Genomic DNA, 21,819 nt, shown 5'->3' with positions numbered 1-21,819 from the left:
TTGTACTCATTTAAGAAAGCAACTAAGTGGAAAATATATTTTAGAAAGAGTTCTGCCCCAAATGCCTAGAAAAACAAAAAGGGTGCCACTTAAACTAGTAAGTTGTAGTAAATACAAAAAAGTTCCTTTTTCAGAATATAAATTCATACAGACCTGATTGTATAAACAGAAAGTTCTGGAACATCCAAATTAAATACTCTCTCGACCACCATGGTTAAATATTGCATAAGAAGTGTGGGCCCTGGATAGCTTTGACCAAGGCCATGATTACGTATCCTTCCACTTCTCTGAAGTGCTTTCCCATCCCAAAAAGTTAAGAGTTGTCAAAATAAAAAAACACAAGTTGCAAAGGGAAACATTTTGCTAGCAGTTCTTATTACATTTTTAGTACCAGTCAAGATAATCAGTCATATTAAAAATATATAATTTAATTCTCAAATAATAACTTTGTTCATCTTTCTCCTAAAGTATATTGTCAAAAGAATTCAAAGCTGAATGCATTCTGTTGCTCATGTACATAGGCTGATGGACAGCTCAATGTTCTGAAATGAAAGCAGAGATATTATCTTTTTATAAAGATAAACTTGGTCGGAAAGAGGAGAAAAAGAGGGAGCAAGGGCGAGATAAGAAAAACACAAAGCATGATAGAAGAATTGCTTGGTTTAAGTGAACGCAGCATCTGCACCTTCTAGCTGATAGCTCCCAGTACCGTGTATCTCCTAAATCAGTGCTTTGAGTGGGCTCTTCTGTACACACGTTAAATTATCAGTAACAATAAAGCAAAAATAGCTATACATCAATTAGCCTACCATTACCAAAAGGGTAATGGGGTCACAAATAATTAATCTATCCCCAGATTTCAACCAGCATGAGTTTTAGGTTGCTAGGAAGGCCTCCCCTCACAGATTTACTGAACATGTTTTGCACTTCTACCAGCTCATCCTCCTTTCCCATTAAGAGGGGATGAGTGAAGTTCACTTGGAATAGGCTGGGGGGTCAACATTTCCATTTCCCTCTGGCAATATGGGTTTATCCTATAATTCCAAACATGCATGGGCCAGAGGAATTCTTCTCTTGGGTAAACAGTGACAGACCACTCAGCAGGATATCACTGTTTACACCCTGCTTTGTACACTATTGTGAACAAATGTGCTTTAATAAATACACAGTGATCCCTGATGAGCCATCTTCCACTGCTACCTATCCCCCAGTATGGCCAAAATCTGGTCAGGACCTGCAAGGGTGTCATTCCCGTGGTCACTCGGATCCCAAGCTTCCAGCGTGCTGTCTGGCCAGGAACATGCAGTCCGGCCTATGTGGCAAATGTCCTGTTGTAAGTCCCAGCAAGTCCTTCTCCAGCGTGGCGGGGTTGCGGGTCCCAGTCTCCATGGCTGAAGACAGCCTTTCCTAGCTGCCCTGTGACAACTGGGTTTCACATTTCCTGAAACTAGATCTGTGGAAGGAGTCTCTGAATTAAGAAGAGAAAACAGAAGTAAGAAAGTCAATTAGCTTTTTAAAGAGGGGGAGGGGAAAACATCACCCGAAGGATATCAGTCTTGGAGAACTCAGCAAATCAATTAACAAGTGTAGGTCAGGAGATCCCTTCACACAGGCAGTCCCTGGGCCCTGGGGGGGGACCCCAGAGAGGCCAAGGAAAGGTGGTAGGGGGTGGGGGTGGGAGGATCAGAGTGGAAGCAGTCAGGTCCAGCTCTGGCAGCTTCCCTGCCTCCAGGCTCACGTCGACCCGCAGGGGCCCTGCAATTCACAAAGTGCAGCCCAGGTGCCCTGACTACCAGGCCCAAGAGCTATCCTTTATCCCCCAGAAGGAGGCCTCTTCTGCCCAGTTCCTACCTCTTTTGACTCTCGACTCTGAATAGGGGCTTGTAGAGTTCTGGAATTTTCCGCTCGAGCATTGGCCTGAGGTTCTCTTTCAGCTTGCTGTAGTTCTTTTTGAGTTCCTGCTGGTATTCCCTCTGGTCTGCTGTGATGAGCCGTTTGTTTTTCTCTACAGCCTCACCGCATCTGAGATGCAAATACCAGGATGGGAGAAAATGAGGTCTGATTTCATAGGAGTTAGAAGTGCTTGGAGATGTGGGGATAATGATACTATCTAATATTTCTTGAATATCTCCAGGAGTGTTTGCAAACTTGATGGCCTATTAGGATCACCTGTGGAACCTTTCGAATCACAGATTTCTGGGTCCCTCCTCATATGTAAGGAATCAGAATCTCTAAGGGTAACATTCAGGAATCTCAATTTTGGAAAAGTTACCCAGGCAGTATTGATGCTCTGACTTGCTGCATGCCAGGCATGATGCAAGGAGTTTTATATGCATTATCTAGTCAATTTTCCCAACGAACTTGAAAAGTCTGTATTTATCTCTATTTTGCCCTTGAAACTTAGAAATGTTAGGTCACTTGCCCAAGATAACATTATGAGTAAGTGATGGATCCATAATTCAAACTCAGGTCATTGCAGAATGGAACCTGTTGTGCTTACAAAGAAACTTTATAAAAAGGGGCCTAGAAAAATGCTTCAAACTATCCAAAGAGGTAGAATGGAAGCTTGCTATCAGTTTGGGGCCATCAGTGGGAAAGAAAATCAACTTGAGAAATTGACATTCTGGTCTTCCTCCACACACATGGATAGAGTTACAAATTTACATTCCTCTATTGTGGGTGCTCCAAGGTAAGACATTAACTTAAAAACCAGGCCAAGGTTATTGAAATCCCTAGGGCCTAGAGAGAAACAAATGTAAAGTTGCTCTGGAGGAACACTTTCTCAATCAGGACCCACAGGCTACCCACAGAAAGAGTGACTCCTGCCAAAGATGAGATCACAATAAAAGATTACAAACCATATGAGGGAACCAACTGCTATGATGGAGGAGTAACAGATCCAACAAGTAGAGGAATCAGCCTAAGAATTAGAGATAATAAAACAATGTAAAAGACCCAAGTTCCTAAAGAGATGTAATAAAAGGTATAAAATCCATGACAAGAAAAATGGGAAAGTCTGAAAAAAGAGATTAGGAAATTTTCAGAAACAAACAAACAGAATGTCTAGAAACAAAAATGTAGTTATAAAATAAAGAGAAAAATCTCAATGGACAGGTTGAACAATAAACTAGACACAGCTAGAGATCTCATGAACTAAGATTACAGAACTAAGGAAATCACCAAAGAGATAAAAAAATTAAAAATGTGAAAAGAATAATTAAGAATCTTGGTGATATAATGGAGATGTCCAACCCATACACAAAATAATCTCTGAAAATGGAAAATGAATAAGGGGCAATATTCAAAGAGATATCAGCTGAAAAATTTCCAGAATTAAAAACAGACATGAATCTTCTAACTAACAAAAACAGATCCTTACCTAGCCCCACCATGGCCAAACTACTGAGGATTACAGAGAAAATCTTTAATAAAACTCATTGTGCTTATCTACCTTACGGACAGTTAGGCCTGGTTCTTTGATGGCCCCCACTCAGTACGGTACATACCAAAGAAGAAAATCATATTTTTGAAATGATAATCTTGCCTCTTATTTTATACTGTTCTACACAGGGAACATGTAAGAGCCAAAAGAACTTGCTTAACTGGATTTTCACCTGTCTTTTAAGTATGACATTAATTGAAGTAAATTTTAGGATGACTGAGGATATCAAAGGTTTCAAGGAAGGGGAGGCATATAGCCTTGAAATCTGGAGAAATCTACATCATCCCTCATTATTTTGTATTGCTTCTTAACTAACAGTTATGAGCTATCACCATGCATAAAATAAAATCAGTTTCAGGATGACTTCAAGGCCCAGGTTTATAGCACTAGCAGACTGCAAGAAGCCTGCAGAAGTGAACTGCTAACTTGATGGTGTCCACTCTGAAAACTTTGGGAGAATTAACTAAACTCTCTGTAATTTTGTTATCAGAAGTAGCCATAGCTTGCTAGCACATACTGATTGCCTTCTATATGTCTTAGACTGAGTTAAATGCTTTACATGCAGACGGAGCTGGGGTTGAACCCAGTTACTCACTACTCTGTGATGACTTAACCCTCAGTTTTCTCACCTGCAAAATGGGGACAATAATCTCATACAATCTCCTACGGTTCTTGGGACAACAGAATGAGCAGCTGTGATATTAAGGCAGAGCCATGCTCCTAGAATGTAGCAGATAGTATTTTTCAAAAATGACCATAGCAATAATTGCGCAAGGTTCTTCCAGAAACTTGTCACCCCTTCCATCAAGAGGTAGTTGGTCCTTTGTGACCGGCCCAGTGAACACAATGTGGTGGAAGTGATGCTGCATGACTGGGTAATAAAAGGCAAGATGGCCACTTCCTGGCTGCCTCTCCTGGCACACATACCCTTGGGGTCCTGAATCACCTGCTGTTTGAGCATTCTGAGCCCAGACACCAGACATATGAATAAGGAAACTTCCAAGCGATTCAAATCCCAGCCATTGTCTGGTTGCTCCTGAGTGAGAGACTCTGCACAAAAACTACCCAGCCAATCCTCAGAACCACATGCATGACAATTAAGTGCTGTTATTGTTGTCTTAAGCCGTTACCTTTTAGGGGTAGTTTACTATACAGCAATAGATAATAAACAGTGTTTATTAAATAGGTGGAGTGAAAAATCTTTACATTTTTATAGTAATAATATTATTTACACTTTAAAAAATTTTATAATTCATAAAGTCTCATATACATTTTCTGTCTTTCTTCCATTTGGATTATATTCTCTAGATTTTCTTATTAAAATTATAATAAATAAATCCATGAAATAAAGAGAACCATGCACTAAACTTCCCTCCTAGAGAATAGCCCTATCTCTTGAGAAATCTACACAGCAACATTTTCATTAGGTCCACAAACATCTGAACTGTGATGCTTTCACTCAGTGACACCACATTCCAGATGGTCACCTCCTTTGCTGCTCCCTTGGTTAATAAATTCACGGAACACCTTTTCTCACCATGAATGTGCCTGGGGCTTTCCAGCAGTCAGAGTCTATACAAACCAGAATTATGGGGACTAGAACAGATAGGAAGTTGTGCCTCCAGAACATGGTTCCTGGCTTTTGCTGACAGTAACTTTCTGGTGCCTCTATGTAAGGATTTGGTGTTTTCCTACAGAGAGGGTGCCCATGTAGCCCTCACCCTCTCCATCTACTGGTCTCCCTCCTCTGTGATGCTCCTTCAGCACAGCTCACACATCAGCCCCTCAGTATGGCAAAAAAGTTGCTAGTTGTGTCATCAATATACATTCCCTCTTTTCCTTAGCAACAGAGTTTCAGGCGCTGTGCCCACCTAAAAAATTACATTCTCTATCCTCCCTTAACAGATAGGGATGGCTGATGAGATATAAGATGGACTCACTAGGACAGCTCTTTAAAGGGACATAGCCTTTAGCTCTTTCCTATTTCTACTCCTTTTATTTTCTTAGTATATGATCATGATAGCCAGAGCCCCAGCAGCCACATTGTGACTGTGAGGATGGGTACACTATAACCAGGATGGCAGAGCAAAAGAATGAAAATAATCAGGGTCACTGATGACAGCTCTGGGATGACTATCTCTGATCTTATTTTATATGAGAGAAAAATAAGTTCCTATTTTATGTAATCCACTCTACTTCTGTTCTCTATTACCAGCCACTGAATGCAGTCCCTAGGGAGAACAGCACAGCACTGTTGTTTAGAGGACAGATTCTGGAGCCAGAGCTCTCAACTCTGAATCCTGGTTTGCTTACCAGCTTTGTGACAATTGGCAAGTTACTTAACTTTTCATACCTTAATTTCTTCATCTGTTATGTGAAGGTAATAATAACCTACTTCATAAATTATTGGAAAGATTAAATGACTTAAGACATATAAAATGCTTTGAACAGTGCTGGCAAGTAGCTAAAACCTAAGATACTTATTATTATTCCTGAAAGACCCAGTCTGAGTACAGAAACTATTTGTTCATTGTGAGAATGACTGACCATTAATGATTTATATTCCAGCCTCTTGTTTTTCACAGTTGATGAAACTCATATGCCGAGAGATGAAGTGCCCTGTGCAGAGTCACACAGCTGTGTGAACAGCAGGGTTAGATATAAATCCAGGATCCTGCGGCTCCCAGGCCAATGTGTTACCAGCCCCTCTCTGTCTTATAGTACAAACCTTAAAAGAGGCAGACCAAGTCGTGGGTTGGCAATTTCTTGATTTAAATCTGATGAGTTGCTATTTCCTACTCAGATTGATCAGGTAGGTCTCTATTTGCCCCATTGAATAATGTTACACTTATCAATCACTTAGCATGTTCTAAGCCCTATTCTAACTCATTCCATCCTGTCACTAACTCTAAGAAGTAGTTACAATTTTACAGTTGGAGGAAATGAGATTAGGTAACGTGCTCAAGGCCGCACAGCTATAGAAGGTAGAGTGGGTATCTGAGCCCAGGCAAGCTGGTGCAGGAGCTCACAGTCCTGACCCCAACACCACACATGCTCCCTAGGAGAGCCTGACTTTTCCAGCTAGAATCCAGGCATGAGGACTTGGTCTCAAGTTGGACCTGTTTTCTCTGGATCCCCAATCTGCAGTATTCTGCATTTCTTAGTTTCTTTCTGATAACTCATTAGCAAGTCTCCACTCAGGACCCAGTGAAAAAACATAGCTGTTGGAATGAGGGGAGAACCTGCCAGATACTGGACAAACTGAGGTGGTGGCTCCTTGCTCCCCTCACAAAAGCAGTAACATATATGCTCCAGGCCCTTTAAGGTAAGGCAGGAGTATCTGGGGGCAGGGCATCACAGGAATGTCTGGCTTCTCCACAGGAAGGGCTATTGGGGAGGGGGGGTGAGTCCCATGGACATGGCCACCTGCACAGGCACTTCTCAGTGGCTTTCTCCCACCCTGTCACCCTCATTTCCTCCCTCCCAGCTTGACGAGATGCCAGATCCCAAGGGCAGCCTGTCTTAGTGGAAGACTAGTTTAAATCCTGGTTCTGCTACTTACTTGCTGTGTGACCTTGGGCTAATCATAGCCTTCTTTAACCTCATTTCCTTATCTATAAAGTGGGGTTATAGGGATGAAATGGTGTCAGGTATGTCCCCCTATTACTGCAGATGGGGAGGCACATGAGCCTGGAAGAGGGCAGCACAGTGGGCAGGGAGTGCACCCCAGGGCAGAGAAGGAGCAGCAGCTGAGTCTTCCTACTGTCCCCTCTGAGCCACCTCCATCTCCCCTGGTCTGGCCTGGGTGGCTGCCTACTTGAGGGGAGGCACAGAGGCCCTTTTTCCTCCTCCTTAGGCCAGATGTGGGAAAGGGGCACTAGACTGGGGCCTCAGGCTTGCATCTGACACCTGGAAGCAGATTCTGAGGACCTACTGAACGCACTAGACCCCAGGCGGAGGGTGGCTCCCTGGATCAAACTATACGATAGTCTTTAGGGCCTGGTTCACATCACACTGACTTTGACTTCTTTCAGGCCTTGGGCTACTGTCTTGAAGAGACAGAGAGCCCTGGGCTCAAACAAATATATAATATTTCCCAATTCAGTATCAGCCTCAGCAAAGCCTCCAGCACATGCCCCATCCCTGCAGTGAGAGAGCGTAGACAAGCCCTGAGGACAGGAGCTGGAGTAATAGAATGAGGGGGTGGGGGTGCGCTTGGAGAGGAGGATAAGATTACACTGTAACTAAAATGGATTTCTGTCTCTTTAGAATCACTGCAGGTAGGATGGGATGGGGGAAGGGCCCTGTGAGTGTGTGTGTGCATGTGTGTGCAAGCATGCACATGTGTGCATGTGTGTGCATGTGTGCACATGTGTACATGTGTAAGCTGCTACCTTTGGCTCTCAGTTTTCAGTCTAGCATCCTTGGCCCATAAGTACAGGTCTCTGTGACCCCAGAAAAGTGACAGAAGTCATTCATATATCCCTATTACTGAACTGCTTCTGAGCAACTCCTCACCATGCCTAAGTCTTTGTTTTCCCACCACATATTCAGATCTGTTTCCACTTGCACTACCCACATTTGGTTTTCTTTGGTTATTGGGCAAATTCCCCTTCCTCTTCACAGAACCTCACTCCAATTAAAAAATGCTACCACTCAACACCTTGCTTTCTGACTAACTGACTGCAAGTGCAGCAGAACCCTACCTAGGTGTTTCTGACACTGTATTCCTTTCCTGAAGGGCAACCTGAACTGGTGCCATTGAGGAGGCTATCTCTTATTTAAATACAAAGATGAATTTAAAAATCACTTGGTCTTCATCCAAATGAGAAAGTTCAGATAATGTCACGATCTGAATGTTTCTGTCCCCCCATATGTAGAGTTCCAACCCCTCATATAATGATATTTGGATGTGGGGCCTTTAAGAGAAATTTAGGTTTAAATGAGGCCACGAGGGTGGCACCCAGTGACAGGATTAGAGCCCTTAGAGGAGGAGACACCAGAGAGCTGTCTTTCTCTTCCTCTCTCCGCCACGTAAGAATCCAGAGAAAAGGCACTGCTCAGAAGCCAGCAGAGGGTCCTCAGCAGGAACTGGAAAGGCCATTCCCTTAGCCTTGGCCTCCCCGTTCTCCAGCAGGGTGAAAAATAAATGTCCGTTGTTCAAGCCACGTAGTCTGTGGTATTTTGCTATACCAGCCAGAGCAGACTAAAACAGAAATGTAAGAAGAACATTTAGAAACACAGACTGGCACAGGTTGCAGTGTCTAAAATGATCTGGGTCCTCTAGGGGACAGAGAAAGGAAACAGAATGCTGTATCTCTCCATCTTGGCTTCTGAAACCCTGAAGGTTTTTCTTATCACAGGAAAAGGCTCAAGGTCCCAACTTGGCAGCCACACGAGAAGCTGCAGGACTGGCTCTCTGAGTGGTAGGGCGGCAAGGCAGCCTGCCAGGCTCTTTATGGCTGTATCCGGTGCCACCACAGATGAGTCAGAAACGCCACTCCTGGGGCTGGAACCTAGCTGTAGTGCACCTGGTGAGCGGACTTTTCTGCTATTAGCGTCAGCATCACAAGGCTCACCACTTGTGTTCACCTCAGAAATCTGGGTTATTGACCTACTGCCCACGTGCGCTGAGAAGCTGCAGTTCACTCCAGGGAAAACCTGAGAGCCTTACAACCTCCAAACATTTCCACTCCTGTGTCCCTTCAGCTGTCTGAAAGCAGAGAGGGGGAGAAAATACACCGGTGCAAATAGCTTGACAAACTATTCAGTATAACACTATACCTGCTGACTGGACTTGAGGAGCTATTACGAAATGGAGGGAAGGAAGATTTACTCACCTATTACTTGTATTGGGGGTGTACCTTACAGTCCACCATGTTCACCCATTTTAGATGTATGTACAGTTTGATGAGTTGTAGTGAATTTATACAGTTACACAACCTTCAACACAATCTCTCTCCTATTAATTTTTTTTACTAAGGTATTATTGACACACACTCTTATGAAGGTTTCACATGAAAAAACAATCTGGTTACTACATTTACCCATATTATCAAGTCCCCACCCATACCCCGTTGCAGTCACTGTCCATCAGTGTAGTAAGATGCCACAGATTCACTATTTGCCTTCTCTGTGCTACACTGTCTTCCCTGTGACCCCCCACCTCATGTGTATTTAACATAATACCCCTCAATCCCCTTCTCCCTCCCTCCCTACCCACCCTCCCACACCCCTTCCCTTTGGTAACCACTAGTCCCTTCTTGGAGTCTGTGAGTCTGCTACTGTTTTGTTCCTACAGTTTTGCTTCGTTGTTATACTCCACAAATGAGGGAAATCATGGCACTTGTCTTTTTCCACCAGGCTTATTTCACTGAGCATAATATCCTCCAGCTCCATCCATGTTGTTGCAAATGGTAGGATTTGTTTGTTTCTTATGGCTGAGTACTATTCCATTGTGTATATGTACCACTTCTTTATCCATTCATCTACTGATGGACACTTAAGTTGCTTCCATACCTTGGTTCTTGTAAATAGTGCTGTGATAAACATAGGGGTGCATATGTCTTTTTGAATCTGAGAACTTGTATTCTTTGGGTAAATTTCAAGGAGTGGGATTTCCAAGTCAAACAGTATTTGTATTTTTAGTTTTTTGAGGAACCTCCATATTGCTTTCCACAATGGTTGAACTAATTTACATTCCCACCAGCAGTGTAGGAGGGTTCCCCTTTCTCCACACCCTCGCCAACATTTGTTGTTGTTTGTCTTTTGGATGGTGGCTATCCTTACTGGTGTGAGGTGATATCTCATTGTGGTTTTAATTTGCATTTCTCTGATGCTTAGAGATGTGGAGCATCTTTTCATGTGCCTGTTGGCCATCTGAATTTCTTCTTTGGGAAGTGTATATTCAGATCCACTGCCCATTTTTTAATTGGATTATTTGCTTTTTGTTTACTGAGGTGCATGAGTTCTTTATATACTTTAGATGTCAATCCTTTATCAGATATGTCATTTATGAATATATTCTACCATACTATAGGATGTCTTTTTGTTCTATTGATGGTGTCCTTTGTTGTACAGAAGCTTTTCAGCTTGATATAGTCCCACTTGTTCATCTTTGCTTTTGTTTCCCTTGCCCGGGGAGATATGTTCATGAAGAAGTTGCTCATGTTTATGTCCACGAGATTTTTGCCTGTGTTTTTTCCTAAGAGTTTTATGGTTTCATGACTTACATTCAGGTCTTTGATCCATTTTGAATTTACTTTTGTGTATGGGGTTAGACAATGATCTAGTTTCATTCTCTTACATGTAGCTGTCCAGTTTTGCCAACACCAGCTGTTGAAGAAAGCTGTCATTTCCCCATTGTATGTCCATGGCTCCTTTATCATATATTAATTGACCATATATGTCTGGGTTAATGTCTGGACTCTCTATTCTGTTCCATTGGTCTGTGGCTCTGTTCTTGTGCCAGTACCAAATTGTCTTGATTACTGTGGCTTTGTAGTAGAGCCTGAAGTTGGAGTGAGATCCCCCTGCTTTATTCTTCCTTCTCAGGATTGCTTTGGCTATTTGGGGTCTTTTGTGGTTCCATATGAATTTTAGAACTATTTGTTCCAGTTCGTTGAAAAATGTTCTCAAAGACACTTTTTGTCCTTTTTCTCTCTCTTCTTCTTGTTACCCCTATAATACGAATTTTGTTCCGTTTGTATTGGTCACACAGTTCTCTCAATATTCTTTCATTCTTAGAGATCTTTTTTTCTCTCTGTGCCTTAGCTTCTTTGTATTCCTCTTTTCTAATTTCTATTTGATTTATCATGTCCTCCACTGTATCTACTCTGCTTTTAAATCCTTCCATTGTAGGTTTCATTTCTGATACTGTGTTCCATAATGATTGATTCTCCAACTGGAATTCATTCCTGAGTTCTTGAATATTTTTCTGTACCTCCATGAACATGTTTAGGATTTTTATTTTGAAATCTCTTTCAGGAAGATTCATGAGGTCAGTTTCATTTGAATCTTTCTCTGGTGTATGTATGCTTTTGCTTTGAACCAGGTTCCTTTGACATTTCATATCCGTTATGTGGTGCCCTCTAGTGCCCAGAAGCTCTATTCTCTGGAGCTACTCAGCTCCTGGAACAAAGTTGGGGGTCACAGGGGATCGTTTTGGTGCCTGGGGGGAGGAACGGACTATTTCCTGCTTCCCGGCTGCTATGCCTGTCTCCACTGCCAGAACCAGTGGGCCGAGCACACAGGTATAAGCCTGTATGCTTTAAGTTTGTAGCTGTTGTAGGCAGGGCTTCCCTCTGGCTGGCCTAACACCAGGACAGGGTTTGCTGGTTTGGGAGCCAGGTGCGGAAAGGCGCAGCAGGCTGCATATCATGGAGGGGGGTGTCTTGGAGCTATGTAGCCAGTCAGGGGGCTGGAGCACCTGAAGATCGTGAAAGTTCCCAACCTGTTGGGCACAGTGCACCTGGAAAATTTTGTCTACCTGTCCTTTCTCCTGAGCAATAAGCTCTGTGGAATCCTTGCCCCTTTAGCAGCCCTCTTGCTGTTAGGAAGTCTCTCAGACTGCCTGCCTTTCTTTTGTCCCAGAGCAGCCGGTTATGGATCCATTTTCCACAAGCAGCTGGAATCTCAGTCTCTCCAGGTATTCTGCCTTTCTTAGCTTTCCAAACCCCCTAATCTCCAGAGCACCATGCAATGTAGGTTTGTGCTCCCAGAGCAGATCTCCGGAGCTAGGTGTTCAGCAGTCCCAGGCCTCCACTCCCTCCCCACTCCATTTCTCTTCCTCCCACCTGAGAGTTGGGGCGGTGGGGGGAAGGGCTTGGGTGCCGCTGGGCCATGGCTTTGGTACATTACTCTATTCCTGGTACAGTATGTCTATTTTTTTCTCCAGGTGTATACAGTCTGGCTCAGCCCTCTTTCCTGTTGCTCTTTCAGGATTAGTTGTACTAATTATATTTTGGTATTATATGTAGTTTTAGGAGGAGGCCTCTGTCTCACCTCTCACGCCGCCATCTTTTTTTCTGTCCTACTAATTTTTGTTCCATGTGAAATAAAGTGGAAGGAAAGTCAAGTACTCTTCACACAGAGAGATGAAGTAGTGAACAGCAGCGGTGTTTGGCCTATAGCACCGGGATTGCATCTGGTCCTATTGTACAGGGACTACATCTCTGCACATGTGTAGCACCATGCCTGGCATGAAATATGGGCTCAGTAAGTGTTTGCTCAATGAATGAATGAATGAACTGACATCTGTAGTCTGTCCCAAAGTGTAGCAGTTTGGGAACATTTGCCATTTTGAAGGGAGAAAAGGGAGGCAAGAAGAATAACTGATAATACAAATGACCTGATGGATGCAGCAACTGGGGGTTGTCTGCTGGGGGGGCAGGAGAAAATGGGAGAGGGAGGCATTCGAGCAACCATTACAAATTTATAGCCATTACTAAAAGGTCAGTCCCATCCAACAGCATCCGTGTCACCGGGCAGCTTGTTAGAAATGCATGGTCTCTGGCACACCCCAGACCTGCTGAAGCAGAATGTGCTATTCGACAAGACCCGCAGGCCATTTGTTTGCACAGTGAAGTTTGAGAAGCATCGACAGATGTTCTGTGGCATTCTGAGAGTAAAGTGGCAGCCCAACCAGCAGTTGGAAGGGGGGAATATAGCCTGGTTTCCATCTGATTCACCATTAGACAAGTTGGAGAACAGCTTTTTAAATGATTAATCTGATTTTGGAAATCTATCAGTTTTGCAGGCCATCTGAGGGAAATGATATCATCACCATCAAAGTCTAGTGGGTGACTTTGTTGCAGAACCACCCCTGGAAGAGACTACTTCCTTCGGCATGTCTTGCTTGGAAATTATTTTACTCAGCCCTGGTTCTTTTTGTAGTCACTTGTCCTGGTGCTTGGAGATAATGTGAAATGCACGTTCAATAGAGACTTGATAAGTATATTTTAACTAAGAAACAAAATCACATCTTCTTTTAACAAGCTTCCTTTTTTCATTTAAGTTCTATTCGTGTGCCATTTACTAATACCACTGTCTTTCCTGTGTTTCCTCCTTGCCCTGGCATGCCCCTGACAATACAGATTGCCCAGAGACGTCAAGGACACCCCTGCCTCTGAGTGTCATGGTCATGTCGGTGCTTCACCAGTGATGGTTCTTTCTGCCTGTTATGTCTTTCTTCCACCTATATATTCAAGACAAGGTCTAAGTGATGTATTCCACAAAGCCTTCTCCAGCCACTCCACCCTGTAACTGGCTGTTCATTTCTGAGCTTAACAGCTCTGTATTTGGTGCTCTCTTACCAGCCCTTAGCATGTGCTGTGCAGTGTTGTTATTTGGCCGTGGAGAGATGTGTCCTGTCTCAGGAGCAGAGGAATATCTAGCTTCTATATTCCCACAACTGATATCAAACCTGGGTCATATTGCATGCTTGTGAAACTTTTCATAGGTCCTTTCAAAGGTCCAGAGAGGCCCAGGCAACTATCATTTTCAGGTGCCTTCAACTGTACCTAATTATAAGGAAGATATGTAGAAAGTAAACAGATTGATAGTAATTCCCCCAGTATTTTTCTAGCCTTTTATTCTATGAAAATGCACTATCTACTTAAGAAATTCTAGCTTTGGTGTAATGTCAGAATTGCTATCAAATAAGGAAACAAATCAAATACCAAAACATTAATAAATATAATGTGCATTTGTATGTATGTGAGTATGTACACAGACACACAAACATACAGATAGACAGATACACACACCCTATTACCAAGCAGCTGTGATTCACTTCAGGACAAAGTGTGTCTTTTCTATATATAGTGAATCTGCATACCTCTCACCAAAGCCCATAGAGGAGGAGACATCTCTAATCTTACCCAACGCCAGCATTCTGATGAGTTTTTGCAGAATTTGGCAACCTTTAACTTTTAACCTCCTGTATCCCCATCTGCCAAGAGAGGATATTCCTGTACTTGATATGCTGTTCTAAGGTTCTGGATGAAAAGAAATATTGGCATATATTTTGCTGATGTCCTTCACTCTTATGCCGTCAGATCCCTTATAATCATTCATTTTAGGTCCACAGGAGACACAATATACCTGTCTATATTGCAACAGCCTGGCAAGACCTTGCCCAAAGCCCTACTTCCTATCCAGGCTGAACAGGCTGCCTTGAGGCTGGCTCCATTGCAGAATTCATGAGCAGAGATGATACTTGTCTGACAATGGGAACTGCCATAGAGGCAATACCTTTGAAAAAGTCAAGTTTAAGACTCTTGCCTTTATCTCCCAATGTGAGTCAGGGTCTATTTTTAAGATTCTGGAAATAAGTTATTGCATGACATGGGATATTATAAAGACTGCTAATACTAAGAACCTCTCAGACTCTAATGCATTATGAAATAGCAGCTCACTGATGAAGTGTGGGCTATTTGGTGTCAGAAGACCTGGATTTGAGTTCAGCTCTCCTAACTAGCTGTGTGTCCTTTAGCAAAATCACCTCCCATCTCACAACCTCCGTTTCTTCTTTTGCAAAATGAGGATGGTGATACTACCTGTTTTACATGTGAGGCACATTTCCAATGATAAACATGAAACCATTTTACAGCTTAAGTGTCAGTTACTTAGTAGTATTGCTCTATTGCAGCAATTCTCAAACTTCAGCATGCATCAGCATTCCCTGGAGGGCTTGTTAAAACACAGATTGCTGGTCCCCACCTCTGGAGCTCTCATTCAGTAGGTCTGGATAGGGCCTAAGAATTTGCCTTTCTAGCAAGTTCTCAGGTGATGCTGAGGCTGCTAGTCTGGGATCCACACTTTAAAAAAACCACTTCTCTACTGAATTCCCAGCCATTTTCCTTCTTACCGCATTATGAATTCCTTAAAGCATAATCTCAATTTGTTGTGATGTCGGTAGAGTTTTGGGTCAGCTGGAATTTCAGCCAAGAACACTTGGGCTACTTCCAGTGGTCCCTGTTGGAAAAAGTAATAATACAATACTCACATTGAAAGGAAATTAAATTACTTGGGAGAAAATCTTGGAGTGACTTCTCAGTTTGAACATTTAATTCTGTAGTTTGACCAACACAGAAAATTACATAAGGTCTTGAACTTCTCAGGAAACTGATTCCTTAGGAAGCGTCTAGAGTTTTATGAGAACACTAGAGGTATCAATGTTTTTCTCGATCAAATGCTGCTCATAATAGGTTTTCTTACACATATAAAGGAAATACTACTATATCAAAAGGTATGTGTTTTAAGTTGTTCTTCTAAAAATGGGGATTGTTTTTGATCCACCATTTATATTCACTTGTCTAGCTGCCCTAGTGGTGAGCACCGTTTTGTGTAACTGCTGGCTGGAGCTAGAGTCTGTTACATATGTGCTGGTGTGGGCTTATAAAGTCTTCCATTTCTGTCAAAGGATTGTGACTTACAAAAGCAACAGCCTCCTAATGTTTTCTGTTCTTGTTAATATAATAGTCATTTCTCTTCTCTGCTATTTCTGCTCCCTTGATGTTACATGAACACAGAAGTTTTGCAGGTGAGTCCAGTGATACTGAGTGAGGGAAGAATCTGATACTTATTGAGGTTTTAAATGTGGATGTGTGGACAAGGGCGGATCTAGATCTGAAAATGGGAGGCACACTGGACAAAGAGTACTAAGCAAGTACCTCCCTCCATCTGAGACTGGTTGAGTTGTATGCTGACCTTGGGAGTTAGGACTCCAATGGGTCTGAGAAGACCCAGTCTGGTCTGAAGTGGCCCAAGAAGCCCTGTTCCAGGTCATTCCTGGTTAGCAAGGCCCCTGGCATATTCGGTTCATCTGGACTAACTCAGGGGTTGTGTGTTCTATACCCTTCTCCTCTCTCCTACTGGCATTCTGAGATCAGTCTCAAGCCCTGCAACAAGTTTGCCTATATTGCACATGACTAAGCACTTTCAACACGACCCCAAATCTGGATGACATCGCTAGGTGTGGCCACAAAGTGAGGACTTCTCCCAGAAGTCCACTGGTCCACTCATCTCCAGGATTTCTTTTCTACATTGGGTTGTTACATGAAGCAAAAGAGGTCTCCTCAACATCTTCTGAACCTCACAAGTGTTCAGTCAATGTTTAAGGACATCCTCTGTGGGTTAATCAGACCCCTCATCATCCCCAAGGAAGGAGGGTGAATACATACAACAAAAACCCAAATAACAAGAACCAGAGGAGCTGGCACCAGCTGGTTTTGCTCACCTGATTTACAGTAGCTCCGACGGAGCCCTGCAGCACCATCTGAAGCATCTTGGCATCAGGGGGCTCCTGGTTAATGGCCACCGCTAACTGCAGGGTCTTCTTCTTCATATCTTCAATGGCAACTTCAATTGGTGTGAGAACAAACTGAATATAAGACACAAATGTAAGCAAGTCACTGTCTGATCTGAAAAGCCATGGACAAACCTAAAGCTGTACAGAGAGGGCACCTGGCTTTGAGGAAACAGCTAAGGAGACTTTCAGAGTGGTTTAAACTAATCTAGACAGGTGATGGGGAAGGAAGGGCCTAACGTTTCTTGAACACTTACTGACTTCCAGGAACTTTACGTGCATTTATCATGTACTTATTTTAACAACCTCCATTTTTACAGTCAAAAGGGGGTTTGTAAGGTTATGTAAGTGGCACAAAATGAGTAAGTAGGGAAGACAGAATTTGACCAGAATGGTGTTTACATTCAAAATTCATGTTCTTTCTACACTGCGAGGTTTCCTTTCCTATTACTGAACTTCATTTATAACTACAAAAGCCACTAGAAGCATGGCACGCGATGTTTTTCCCACCATAACACAAGATTTTGCCATCATTTGTGCCTTCTCCAACTCACCCTGAAGGTGAATTCCTAGTTAATAGAATTCTTTTAAGAGTCAATCTGTTAGTTGTTAAGTTCTGCTGGTTTGGGGTAGGGGCCTTCCTGAATGTTATGGGTAGAGTTATTTACCCCCAGGCCCTCTGCCAAGTTAGGTCCCCTGCCAAGTTAGGTCCCCAGTACCATGGAATGGGATCTTGAGATAGTAGGATCTTAAAAGAAGTAATCAAGTTAAAGGGAGATCATTAGGATGGGTCCTTATATGACTGATATACCTAAAAGAAGAGGAAATTTGGACACAGAACCGTAAGTGGAGAGGAGGCGATGTGAAGAGACAGAGAGAGAAGACAGCCTTCAACAAGCCAAGGAGAGATTCTGGGACATATCTTCCCTCCCAACATTTTGATTTTGGACTTCTGGCCTCCAGAACTGGGAGACAATACATTTCTGTTGTTTCAGCCACCCAGTGTGTGGTACTTTGTACCAACAGCCCTAGCAATCTAATACACTGAGGTTCTTAGGGAACTCCAGGTGGCCAAGAAAAGTTCTAAGGATGCTTACTGAGACCAAGGGATTTTTTTGTGTGCTATGACTACATGTCCTAGTGTTCAAAAGTCCAAAACAATAAGAAAGACAAGAGATACCTTGTAAACCCATCCCTTCTTCTGAGTCACTAGTTCAGGATTTCTGTGCCCTCTGTGAAACTCCCTCTCTGATGTGGGCACTGATCACTCTAGCTGGGGTCTATCTCCAGGGAGCTCAGTTGCTTCTGTCCCGGCCAAGATGAGGTTAAGAGTCACCACAATTCATCTGCGCTTGTTCACCAACTTAATTATGCTGGTTATACTTGTTATTTTAATGCCTTAATCTAATTAAGTTACACATATACTGATGAACTATGGGTGTGGGGAGAAAAAGAGTTGTTTCTATGAAAACCAAGCCGAATGCTTGGGTGAGACATTATGAAAGTGAATCGCTATAAAGATTCCTGTTGCATTAGGTAAGGCGAAGGCCACTGTAAAAGGCTAGAGGCAAAAAAGTCGTAACAATCCGGAAGGATTCTGCCCCACATTGTGGAGCAAGGATCTTGAAGTGCTCACTCTGCTTCCCAGAAGTCAAAACTGAAAATCATGGGCAGTGCATTATGGGTGGTGCTGAATTGTAATCAATGAACCCAAATTCATAGAGAAGGCTGTGGCCCTATATCAAATAAATGCACATGTATATGTTTCAAAGTGAAATAAAATGTTTATGATATGTCTAATTTTGAAATACTTTCTTGACCAGTCCTATTACAATGGATTAGAAGTCTTCCACTGTGCACAGAACCAAAGAGAAAGGGGTCCTTCCTGTCAACATATAGATGAGGAAAGTGAAAAAAGATGCATGGCTTGTGCAATGTCCCAGGGGGAAGCTGAGACCAGAAGTGAGCTGGTCTCTTTGTCTATCCTACATGGGGCTCCTTCCTCCAGCTTACCACCCACCCAGTGGGGCTACTCACTTGCTGTTCCCATCTCGAATAACTAACAACACAACTACTCCTGAATCACCTGTTTTTAAATGTATAAAAACTCAATATAAAATATTTAAAATTTAAATATGTATTTCATATAAACCTATCATTAACTAAAAAAACTATAATTATGTAAATATACTTATATTAAAGGTACAGCTTTAACATGTAAGATATTTAAATACATAGTGGTGCTATAAAATATGTAGTTGCCTAAATGGGATCCCCTGGCACCATGACAGTGATCAGATAGCCACAATAATATTTCAGGTGTGTCCCTTCTTGGGCTGTCACCCCAGTCTGCCATGAAGGAGCATGAAGGAGGCGGATGCGGCATCCTGGAGGGCTGACTCATCCATTCTGTGGCGGCTCGGGCCGAAGCCCATTCCAGCCATTTGCGGTTACCTCGTCCTTCTGGATGACGCCAATCCTGGTCTTGATGTAGGGGAAGGCATGCATGGTGGTCAGCACCGTGTTCCGCCGGTACTGGTCACGCAGCTCTCCCCGGGGCCGCCCCTCCAGGGTGAAGGGGGTGGTATACATGAACCTCCGCAGATTGAAATTCTTCTCAAAGTAGGTTACCCTGTCTTTCATCTCATACTCATCAAAGTAGGGCTCCACGAAAGTGATTTGTATGTAGGCCTGTGGGGGGAAAGACAGGGGAAGGAGGAGATGAGCTCTTATGCAAACCGCCTCCTAGGCTGCCGCACCACCTCCAAGTGCACCAAAGCTGAGAACACCAGGACTTCCGCCATCAGCCTACCGTCCTTTCAACCTCCAGGGAGGAAAGGGACTTCGACAGAAGAGTGCCGGTGTGAAGTCACGTCCACAGCCACCCCTCCTAGCAGAGCTAAGTGATCCAACTGACATATGAAAGTTACAACCTGCACTTCAGAAGACACAAGCTTCCCTTTTCAGAACAACCAAGACCACTAAACACTTATTTAGAATGGCAAAACTAAAAAAAAATGACAGTACCAAGTGTTGACAAGGATGGAGTGAAGCTGGGACTTTCACAAAGCCATGGTGGGAATGCAAAGTGGTACAGCTATGTTATGAAATAGGTTGGTAGTTTCTTATACAGTTAAATTACACTGACCATATGACCAAGCAATTCCAGTCAGATATGTGTATCCAAGAGAAATGAGAACTTACATTCACACATAAACCTATATGCAAATGTCTATAAAAGAATTGTTCATAATGAAAACTAGAAACAACCCAAATGTCCCTCAAGTGGGGAATAGATGAACAGTAGTACATCCACATAACAGAATATTACTCAGAAATAAAAAGGGAAAAACAACTACAACATGGATGAATCTCAAATGCAGTGTGGTAAGTGAAAGAAGCCAGAGTCATAAGGCTATCAGATTATATTTACATGCTTTTCCGGAAAAGGCAAAATTACAGAGATAGATTATAGATCTGTGACTGTTAGGGGCTAAAAACAGGGGGAGGGAATGACTGCAAAGGGGCACGGGGACATATTTTGGGGTGATAGAACTCTTCTAAATCTTGATTGTGTGGCAGTTACATGTATCTGTCAAAATTCATAGAAGTAAACATGAAAAATGTAAATTTAACTGCATATACCTCATTTAAAAATGCATATACACACATGCATGCATACAAACACACTATAAAGAAGAGCAGTTATTAAGAAAGAAGGTCTCTTAAAAAGAAAGAATGACAGGATTAGGGGCGGAAGATGGCGGCATGAGTACAGCAGCGGAAATCTCCTCCCAAAACAACATATATCTATGAAAATATAACAAAGACAACCCTTCCTAGAATAAAGACCAGAGGACACAGGACAATATCCAGACCACATCCGCACCTGAGAGAACCCAGCGCCTCGCGAAGGGGGTAAGATACAAGCCCCGGCCCCGCGGGAGCCGAGCGCCCCTCCCCCCAGCTCCCGGTGGGAGAAGAGCAGGCAGAGCGGGAGGGAGACGGAGCCCAGGACTGCCGAACACCCAGCCCCCGCCATCCGGGACAGAGTGCAGGGCGCTTGATACTAGGAAAACAGGGCAGCAAGAACAGTGAGCGGGCACTGGAGGCTGGGCGACAGAGGACATAAGAAAAGCGCGCGACCATTTTTTTTTTTTGCTTTTTTGCTGTTTTGTTTTGGCAAGCGCTTTTTGGAAGTCTTAAAGGGATAGGGACCCCAATACTAGGGAAACAGGGCAGAAAGACCGGTGAGCAGAGGCCTGAGGCTGGCACCGGAGAATAAAGAAAAACGAACGACGACCCCTTTTTTTTTTTTTTTTTTATTAAAAACTTTTTTTTTTTTTTAATTTAAAAATGTTTTTTTCTTATTTTTTTTTTGGTGGTCGTTGTTTTGTTTTGGCGGGTGCTTTTTGGAAGTCTTAAAGGGGCAGGGCGGGTCACTTAATCCAGAGATAGGGAATCCGGGATCTCTGGGCACCCTAACCTCAGGGCTGCAGGGAGCAGGCAGGCCCCTTACGGAGATAAATAGCCTCCCAGCAGCTCCTGCTCCAACGCGACTCCACCATTTTGGAGTAGCTGCCCGAGCTAGGCCACGCCCACAGCAACAGCGGAGATTAACTCCATAGCAGCCGGGCAGGAAGCAGAAACCCTGTCTGCACGCAGCTGTGCAGCACAAGCCACTAGAGGTCGCTGTTCTCCTAGGAGAGGAGGGCCACAAACCAACAAGAAAGGAAGTCCTTCCAGCCGTCACTCGTCCCAGTTCTGCAGACTATTCCTATCACCATGAAAAGGCAAAGCTACAGGCAGACAAAGATCACAGAGACAACACCAGAGAAGGAGACAGACCTAACCAGTCTTCCTGAAAAAGAATTCAAAATAAGAATCATAAACATGCTGACAGAGATGCAGAGAAATACGCAAGAGAAATGGGATGAAGTCCGGAAGGAGATCACAGATGCCAGAAAGGAGATCGCAGAAATGAAACAAACTCTGGAAGGGTTTATAAGCAGAATGGATAGAATGCAAGAGGCCATTGATGGAATTGAAATCAGAGAACAGGAACGCA

At 43.2% G+C, this 21,819-nt stretch overlaps 1 protein-coding gene across 4 annotated transcripts in view; it reads right to left on the bottom strand.

Moving 5' to 3' along the window:
* Positions 1–354: 354 nt before the first annotated feature.
* Positions 355–21,819, bottom strand: part of DOCK8 (dedicator of cytokinesis 8) — a 228,316-nt gene continuing 206,851 nt past the window's right edge. For 3 of the 4 annotated variants that reach the window (XM_057498603.1, XM_036928392.2, XM_036928397.2), the window contains 5 exons: positions 19,206–19,442; positions 16,683–16,826; positions 15,312–15,418; positions 1,852–2,022; positions 355–1,468 (listed from right to left, as the gene is read on the bottom strand). In XM_057498603.1, coding sequence (XP_057354586.1) covers positions 1,408–1,468; positions 1,852–2,022; positions 15,312–15,418; positions 16,683–16,826; positions 19,206–19,442 — 720 coding nt within the window. In that variant the 3' untranslated portion in view covers positions 355–1,407. Of the gene's footprint in view, positions 1,469–1,851; positions 2,023–15,311; positions 15,419–16,682; positions 16,827–19,205; positions 19,443–21,819 lie in introns of those variants that run through there. The other variant, XM_036928398.2, reaches the window with a different exon arrangement.

Source organism: Manis pentadactyla, chromosome 3 (genome assembly GCF_030020395.1).
Source record: "Manis pentadactyla isolate mManPen7 chromosome 3, mManPen7.hap1, whole genome shotgun sequence".
Lineage (NCBI taxonomy): Eukaryota > Metazoa > Chordata > Mammalia > Pholidota > Manidae > Manis > Manis pentadactyla.
Note: the sequence above shows the minus strand (reverse complement) of the source record. Positions and strands in the feature narration are given on the sequence as shown.